This window comes from Macadamia integrifolia, chromosome 6, assembly GCF_013358625.1.
Source record: "Macadamia integrifolia cultivar HAES 741 chromosome 6, SCU_Mint_v3, whole genome shotgun sequence".
Lineage (NCBI taxonomy): Eukaryota > Viridiplantae > Streptophyta > Magnoliopsida > Proteales > Proteaceae > Macadamia > Macadamia integrifolia.
In genome coordinates, this window is record NC_056562.1 from 38823645 (window position 1) to 38833123 (window position 9479).

At 40.4% G+C, this 9479-nt stretch overlaps 1 protein-coding gene across 2 annotated transcripts; it reads left to right on the plus strand.

The window, feature by feature from the left end:
* The first annotated feature begins 1986 nt into the window (after nt 1-1986).
* Nucleotides 1987-8831, plus strand: LOC122081677 (exportin-2-like). 2 transcript variants are annotated; one of them, XR_006141163.1, is made up of 3 exons: nt 1987-5181; nt 8124-8226; nt 8465-8831. XR_006141163.1 is itself a non-coding variant. In XM_042648866.1 (2 exons), the coding sequence occupies exon 1, from the start codon at nt 2260-2262 to the stop codon at nt 5179-5181; it is 2922 nt and encodes a 973-aa protein (XP_042504800.1). In that variant the 5' UTR covers nt 1987-2259; the 3' UTR covers nt 8124-8732. The 2 variants fall into 2 exon arrangements, 1 of the variants encoding a protein (XP_042504800.1); XM_042648866.1 differs by having other exon boundaries at nt 8124-8732.
* Nucleotides 8832-9479: the final 648 nt, after the last annotated feature.

A 9479-nucleotide genomic window follows, 5' to 3' on the forward strand; every position in this document is an offset into this window, starting at 1 on the left:
TGAAAAAAAAAAAATCCAAATTTTGGTCATAGTTGGAGGATAAGAGTTAATTGTAGATCTGACATGCTTGATGCTCCATTTGGGCCCAAATTAGCCCAAAATAGTTTCGATCTCAAAGAAAGGCCCAATGTTGAGTTGATCTAGCCCAACTTAGGCCCAAAATAGTTGCAATCTCGAAGAACGGCCCAGTGTTAAGTTTGATCTGGGCTTTAGCGGCCATTCATAGACTTGGAACATTGGTAAGGCCATCTGGCCCATATCCCTAAAGTAACTCCCTTTGGATTAGCACATGGTATGGAAACTTACCATCTACAATAGGCCCATTTGGTCCAAGGGTTTTCTATTGGGTATGACTGAATATTATGAGGTTCTTTAGACCATTTTTCCCTCCCATGTTCCGACACCATTGATACGGTATCAGTCAGGTGGTTAATACCGGCACTGATCAGCCGATACCTAAACCCATCGCTGCAAATTTGCAATTGACTACCAAAGTGGACATGGGGTTTATCCAATCACTTCTTTTTTTTTTTTATGAATAAAAAATATATTAAAGAAAATGAGCAAGAAGACAGCCAAAAGGCATGATACAAGCCAAATTAGTAATAAACTAAAGGCACCACACCATCCTCAGATAAGGCAAATGAAAGAAAATACATGGACCAACAGGATACAACACAAATTAAGTTTTCCATTCCTTGGAGCAAGGTATACGGGGAAATCTATATGGTGGTTCCGTTCAGTATAGATGGTATGACCATCAGATTCGTCATTTGGCATTTCCTCTTAATCATCAACATGTTGAATCACCTTAGTATCTTTCAATTCTGCCTCTTTCACGAGATCAATTGAAGAAGCTGCATGCCAATCCGAGATATGAAGAAAATCCAAATCTTTTCTTCTCTAGCTAGCAATCAATCTGATGGAAACTAGTTGTTTCAATTGTAGTTGGAAAATCAAAACAATCACCTTTGAACCAAAATTTTAGAAAACCTCATTAAGAGTCATGCAAACTTGACCAAGATTAAAAACTTATAAGACTTGGTCATAAATACTAGGTGTTTTTACCCGAGTCATTATAAACTCAATGAATCTAACTGTTCTTAAAATAATATCAAACGAGTCATTACTTTAGTAGTTCACTTTTATTATTGAACATGTGTTTTATGTGGGGGAATACGATTCCTACACCTAGACATAGTAGGAGAGGCGAAATAACCAACCACCCCCTCCCTCTAAAATGGAAAATGACACTTGTGTCATGTGGATGTTTCCTTAGGGTTATAAATGTCGGTTTTGAATTTTAATTTAGTGCCCACAGGGCTAAGGGTGTCAATTTGTAACTGAAACCGAATATCGAATCCAAAACCAAATCAAATTGATTCGTTCAAATTTGATTTGATTATATGAATATTCACATCGGTTGTGGTTTAGGGTATAAGAACCTTCGGTTCAAATAGAAATTGAACCGAATTACCATCTCTTTGAATATATGAGTATTCACCCGGTTATTTATTAGGGTGGTAAGTGTTTTTTACAATTTATTATCACATGGTCACATGTTAAGACAGTTTGGAGTTAAAAATAGCCACAAGACCCATAACTTGAGTCCATTATGGCCTTTGGTCCATCACAATTATGGTTCAATAATTGAACCGTTTACATAAATGCATTAAACTGAGTTACAAAACCGAATTAAAATCTTATTGAAACTGAATTAAATCAGCTTGAGTATCCAAATATAAAACTGAGTCGATTCTCAGTTTGGTTTCGGTTTATCTCATCATCCCTTTGAACCGAATGGAAAAACCACAACCGAGCCGATTGAACCCTTACATGGGGCTGCTACTAACCACCAAATTAGGCACGGACTATTCGGGGACCGGTTTTGGGCTTTTGATCTGTGGCACCGATGTGGGCCAGCTTCTGACACCCCTACTTAAGGGGAAGGGGTCCGTTCCCAGACACTCCATATACCCTTACTACCCGAACCGAGACCCGATAGTGCGAACGCCAAATGCTCAAACTCGAAACCCTTCTCTCTGTAAACGATCCACACATTTTCAAAAACTCGCTCGTAAGTCGCAACGACTCTTCATCCGTCTCTGCTATGCTCCACTGTGCTAGATAGATCTTCACCATTATTCTCATTTTGCTGCTAGGTACTCTCTCCCTCTTCTTTTCCCTTTCCCTCTTCGTTTCTGGATTTGATTCTTCAAAAGTTTATTCTCAAGGCCTAGACATTTTTCATTGAAGGCAATGGGAGAAACCCTAGAACACCTCTCTCAATGCTTCCTTCAAACCCTATCTCCCAATCCTGAGCCTCGTCGCAGGGCTGAGGCTTCCCTTGTTGAGATGGCCGACAAGCCCAACTACGGCGTCACTGTCCTCCGCCTTGTTGCGGAACCCTCCGTGGATGAACAGATACGTCAGGCTGCCGCTGTTAACTTCAAGAACCATCTCCGTACCAGGTGGGCTCCCGCTCCCCCATCAGACGCCAAAAGCTATGCTCCGGAACTATCCCCGATTCCGGACCACGAGAAGGAGCAGATTAAAACCCTAATTGTCCCTCTCATGCTTTCATCGACTCCACGTATTCAGAGCCAGCTTAGCGAAGCCCTTGCTTTGATCGGCAAGCATGATTTCCCCAAATCATGGCCTAGTCTACTACCGGAGCTTGTCGCGAACCTCCGACAGGCCACTGATTATGCCTCCATCAACGGCATCCTCGGTACCGCTAACTCTATCTTCAAAAAATTTCGGTACCAATACAAGACCAATGACCTTCTTCTTGATCTCAAATACTGCCTTGATGGTTTTGCTGCACCTCTACTCGAAATTTTCCTCCGAAATGCTTCTCTTATTGATTCCTCTGCTAGCTCCGGTGGTACGGCGATGTCCCTTCGCCCATTGCTGGAGTCACAACGGCTTTGCTGTAGGATCTTTTACTCTCTCAACTTTCAAGAACTTCCGGAGTTCTTTGAAGACCATATGAATGAGTGGATGACTGAGTTTCGAAAGTATCTTACAGCCACTTACCCGGCTCTTGAAGGTGGTGGTGGTGATGGGCTTGCGCTTGTTGATGAGCTCCGGGCAGCTGTCTGTGAGAACATTAACCTTTACATGGAGAAGAACGAGGAGGAATTTCAAGGGTATTTGAAAGATTTTGCCTTTGCCGTCTGGAGCCTCCTTGTTACTGCCTCTGCTTCCTCTAGTCGTGATCGGTTAACTGTTATGGCAATCCGATTCTTGACCACAGTTAGCACAAGTGTCCACCATACTTTGTTTGCTGGTGCTGATGTCCTAGAACAGATCTGTCAGAGCATTGTGATCCCCAATGTACGACTGAGAGATGAGGATGAGGAGCTCTTTGAGATGAATTATGTTGAGTTTATCAGGAGGGATATGGAAGGGAGTGATATTGACACTCGGAGAAGGATTGCCTGTGAGCTTCTGAAAGGGATTGCTACCAATTACAAGGATCAGGTAACTGCCATAATTTCTGTTCAGATACAAAACATGTTGGCCAGCTTTGCTCAAAATCCAGCTGCAAATTGGAAGGATAAAGATTGTGCTATATTCTTGGTTGTCTCCCTTGCTACCAAAAAGGCTAAGGGTAGTTCAGTATCGACAGATCTTGTTGATGTGCACAGCTTCTTTGGATCAGTCATTGTCTCTGAGTTGCAAAGCCAGGATGTTAACAGTTTCCCCATGCTAAAGGCAGGGGCTTTAAAGTTTTTTACAATGTTTCGGAATCAGATTCCAAAGGAAGTTGCGATTGCTTTAGTTCCTCATGTGGTACGTTTTCTGGGTTCTGAATCAAATGTTGTTCACTCTTATGCTGCTAGTTGTATTGAGAAGCTTTTGCTGGTTAAGGATGAGGTAGGAAGGCCGAGGTATACTTCGTTAGATATTAACCCGTTTCTTTTGGTTCTGATGAATAACCTCTTTAATGCGTTGAGATTTCGAGAATCTGAAGATAATCCTTACATAATGAAGTGTATAATGCGGGTTCTAGGGGTTGCAGACATTTCTGGTGAGGTTGCTGGAGCTTGTATTGCTGGTCTGACATCCATTTTGACTGAGGTTTGCAAGAACCCGAAGAACCCTATTTTCAATCATTATTTGTTTGAGGCAGTTGCTGGTTTGGTTAGACGGGCTTGTGAGAAGGACCCTTCTCTGATATCAGCATTTGAAGCAAGCCTTTTCCCCATCCTCCAGACCATCTTGGTCAACGATGTAACTGAGTTCTGGCCCTATGCATTCCAGCTCCTGGCCCAACTTGTTGAGCTCAATAGACCACCCTTCTCAGAAAACTACATGCATATTTTTAAGCTTCTACTCCAGCCTGAAACCTGGCAGAGATCTGCAAATGCTCCAGCACTTGTGAGACTGCTTCAGGCCTTCCTTCAGAAGACACCTCATGAAGTGACTCAAGATGGTAGGCTGAGTGAAGTTCTTGGGATATTTAGCAAACTTGTGTCGGTCTCTAGCACAGAAGACCTTGGATTCTATGTGCTCAACACTGTTATAGAGAATCTGGGGAATGATGTGATTGCACCCTTTGTGACCCACATATGGGCTGCACTTTTTACGCGGCTGCAGAATCATCGAACAGGGAAATTTGTGAAGTCTTTGGTTATCTTCATGTCCCTGTTCTTGGTCAAGCATGGGCCTGTGACCTTGGTGGATTCAATGAATGTTGTTCAGCCTAACATATTTGTTGTCATCCTTGAGCAATTCTGGATACCCCATCTTAAGTTGATTACGGGAACCATTGAATTGAAATTGACTTCAGTTGCTTCCACCAAGCTTCTTTGTGAATCTCCAGCCCTTCTGGATGCTTCAGCTGTTCTCCTCTGGGGAAGATTGTTGGATAGCATTGTTACCCTTGTTTCACGACCAGAGCAAGAGAGGGTTGAGGAGGAACCAGAAATTCCAGATATTGCAGAAGCCGTGGGCTATACTGCTACCTTTGCCCAACTCTACAATGCTGGGAGAAAAGAGGAAGACCCTGTGAGGGAAATTAATGATCCGAAAGAATTCTTGGTGAAGTCACTGGAAAGACTTTCTGAACTTTCTCCAGGGAAGTACCCTGACATAATTAATAGATCTCTTGATCTAACCAATCAAACAGCTTTGCTCCAGCTTTGCAGCACATATAATTGTGCTATAGTCTAAGTAAGAAACATATCTCTTTAGTGCTTCTTTCTTCCTAATTTTTTTCTATTGGGATTGAATCACACCTTTTTCCATAATCCTTTTTTTTTTTTTTTTTTTTAATCTTTTTGTTTCTGTTGCTTTTGGACCCATCATCTTTTTGTTGATTTTATGGATATTGGTGATTTATACTATTTGATTGCTTAGTTATGATAAATGTTTGTTGATTTTTTTTCTCATACAGAATCTAGTAGGGTGCCATTTAAGTTTTTGTAAGCATCCTTTGCAATGCATGGGAACAAACAAAGGGTTCTTTTTGAGTGTCCTTCCACTTTTAGGTTGTTTGGCCTCTTCTTCGTCATCTTCGTCATCCTCCTCGTCTTCTTTTCTTGGTGGTGAAATTTTTGTGCACCAAAAGCAGTATTTGGAAGCATCAAGAAGTCATTTATCAAGCATGTCTAAACAACCAGAATCTCATGATTTGCATGGTGAATATATTTTTTTAAAGTAATTTCTTTGATTTTTCATGAGAAATGTTTAAATAAAACGAGCCCTATGATTTTGTATGGCAAATCGATTTGGAAGATAAGCACTTCAAATTTTTTTGTAGTATGTTTGCTGATATCAGTAACATATGTGTCGGTTGGAACTGGAGAATTTGGATTAAACCCCAATTTGGGCCCTGATGGACAGTAATTGCACATGGGCAAAACAATTGATGTTATATTCAAAGGTCTTCGGACTATTGTTTCTAAAGATGCCAATGTAGTGTATTTGCAGAAACCAAAATTATAAAAGAAGAGGAGTCCAGTATAATGGTTGATAACTTCCTTCCAGCATGAAGATGTGGGTTCAAGTGTAGGCCGGCCACATTGTGCCGAAAAAGGCTGAGAGTTAGGATCAACCCAGTTCACCACATCTGGTGCCCTGCGAAAATGAGACTTATCCCGGCTGGCCACTTTATGTCCTGTTGCCTTGTTGGCATTGTTTAGAAGTGAATGAGATTTTCATGGTCTTTTTTCCTGCCAGTGTGTTTGTTGGGGAGGTAAGAGCATCTTCCAAGGACTTGTCCTATTCACCGGTTTATCATTTATTTCCTGGATCAGAAAGTTGTTCTCCTGCTGCAGTCTTGGAACTATTTTGTGGAGTCCAAATCCATTTGATGCAGATTCAAGATTTCAGAGGAAACATCACAAGAAAATCAAAGGAGGGCTGCAGCTGCAAGAGAAACAGGGTTTGTAAAACTTGTGGTTCATGTTTTGGTTTGGTTGAAACAGTTCTGGTTCAACCACCAATGTGGTTCCATGGTCTAGTTCAGTTTTAATTTCTTGTGATTCAGAAATCTACTGTGGTGATTCGATAAGTTAACTGGTGGTGATTCTATTCCAGGCCATTCGTAGTGATTCCTTTGGTCATATCCTTCTTTCTTCCTTAGTTATCTTCTTTTTTATTCTATCAATAAAAAAAAAAAAAAAAACATCAAGTAAGTACCCTCACACCCTTTTTCTGTTTAGTTTCTTTCAACTCAATTGCTGTTCTATCATTTGGGTCTGTTGATCTCTAGTTGCTGTTTTGAATGACAATCACAAGCTCTGAATCGATTTATGATATCAAGACTTGCTTTTTCCATCTAATCCTGCTTTCCTATTCTGAATAGGAATCTTTCGTGAATGGGGATCAGACCATGGGATTGTTTTGGTTTTCAGATATCTTGTTTTCGCAATTAAAATAAGTACTCGACCAGGAATTCCCGATCATCTGATTTGTTTCTTGCAAGCTATTGACTTTATCCTAAAATTCTGGTTTTCCTGAATTCTGTTTCCTGGTTCTGATTTCTGCTTGTTGTTTGGGATTTTCTGCTCTTAGTTATTTGTTGCTGTATAATCTGCTTTCTGAGCCTTAACTGATCACTGGATTGAATTCACAATTCTGGCTATCGTTTCTGCGGAAATACTGTTCCTACTTCAACAAGGATTCTCTCATATTTTTAAATCCAGCTACTAGGTTTGAGTCAATTTTGCACGACTGATACTGAGTTCATCATCAATCTTCAACCAAAATATTGGTCTCATCTATCGTTTGATTTGCTGAAATCTATTTTCTCCTTATTTTGGTTTCTAAACCATCACTTCAATTCTGGTTTTTATGCTGTAATTCTTAATCCTAGCCTGAGGTGATTTAGAACCCCTCTCACCCTTGCAATGTCTCCATTTTAAATGCTGTCGGTATTTTCTTAGTGATCACTTGGACAGAGTCTTAGCATGGGGATGTTGTAACACATGCAAAAGAAACTGTTGGCTTCTCCAAATTTGTGACAGTTCTGAAGTCCAAGCCAAGTAACATTTCTTCTTAATTATATCTTCATTTTGTGTATTAAATTGTAAATTTATGGGCAACTATGGCACTGACCAATTGAGAATCCTTGTTGGTCTGTCCTCTTCCCATTTGGTCTCTGATCTCCTGTTGACTTCCCTGCCCTTCCCCCTATAAGTCTTTTCCCTTTTTCTCAGTGTCTTGAACTCTTCATTTGGAGCTCAATGAGCTCTGTTTCACTTGCTGAAGTTATACATTGAAATAGTATCTTTTGGAGTGAAGAGAATCCCCACCTCAGGGATCTCATAAATACTCCCCCCTGTTGTACGAAGGTGAAATGCTTGTAGCACTATTCTAAGAGACATCCGACCATCAAAAAAATGTGGATGAATAGATTCTCTTTTTACAATAATAGGTGAAGGATTACTGTTTCCATATATTTTGTCAACTAGTTAGAAATATCTGACTGAAATATTGGAATCATGCGTTAGCTTCTGCCAAGTTTAATCCAATAGTAAGCATCTCCCTTTTAATATTATTCAACATTATTTATCTGTATTGAGTACATTTCTTGGAACCATTTGATTGAAGTTAAAATTACGACATTCAATTCCAGGACTAATTATTGTAATGTTTGGTTTTCTTACCAGGATTATATGCAAATAGAGGACTTAGTTGGTTTTTGTTGCCTTCAGGGTCACCACAGAAGAACTACTTTTTATGAGTGGATGATTTTGGATCTTCTTAACTGCAGTGAGTGTTGTAGTTTTCTTTTGTATCAAACATGCAGCGCTTTGATCCTGTTTCAACCGATTTTATGTCGACTGTCAAGTCTACGTTCCTTTTTTTTTTCCTTCTTGTTCTGTTAAATCACCCTCAGAAGTAACTAAGGGGAAAGAAAGAGATGAAGTTGTCGAGAGGAATTTTGTTGATTTTTGGCAGCCTAAACAACAGCGTATTTTCCTTTATGACCTTCCTCTCCATGTTGCAGAACCCAAGTCATACTCCTCTTGGTGAATGCTGGTGAATTTGCTAGTGATTTATATTTTTAAGGTGACGATGTGACTACGGAGAATAGAGTTGTGAGCAACTTGAGGTGTATGCAATGTCATATCATCTATGCTGTTAAAAAGAGAAGACTCTATTTGATGTGTCATAAAGAGGAATGCCATTTTGACCACTAAAGGTTGTATCACACTTTTTTTTGTGGTAGAAGTATCTGCACTCGTAAAGAAAGAAGAAAAGGCATTTGATTTGAATGATGTATCATACTGGAAGAGTACCATAGGATTCTGAGCTAGGATGTGTTTTTAGGGCTCTCTTAGCTAACTTGGACTTAATTCCTCTTACATTTCAACTCATTTGGTTTAGTTTAATCAGAAGCAGTGAAATGCAAAGAAAAACTACAATAAATACCAACAAATATTTGTGAGCAGTAAGGAAGGAAATGGAGAAGGTACCCTGGTTTTGATGGTTGGGAGGCTCCTTGTAATCGATGCCCGTTACAGTCTCCACTAACACAAACATTGCGTTTCTGCAGTGAATAGCTGTGTAGCTCTTCTATCTTCATCTCACAAACCCAGGTTTTCAATTTCCCCGAAAGGTTTATTGCTGGGCAACATCACTCCACCTTCGGTCTTCGGTGACCGGTCAGTATCCCCTCGTTTTCAGGTTTGCCTTGTGCGGTTGCGCACGTCAACCACTTGACCTGTCACATTGCAAATGCAGTCCTATTTCACAATAAGGGCAGTTAGAGTCCCGATCAGCTCCCCGTATGTGAAGGTTTCATGTCTGGTTTTGTGATCGGCCAGGTTCAGACGCAAAGCCATAAGGCCAATTGTCCTGTGGGGGTAGTTTTTTGGTAGGCCTGAACCAATGTACATCACTGGGCCCTGGGTAAATGGAGGTTTATGTAGTGTATTGACATGGATTGTCCTATTTATTCGAACCTAAGCCAAAGGCTAGCAGAAATAGCCACATTTGAGGAATTCTCTCTCTCTCTCTCT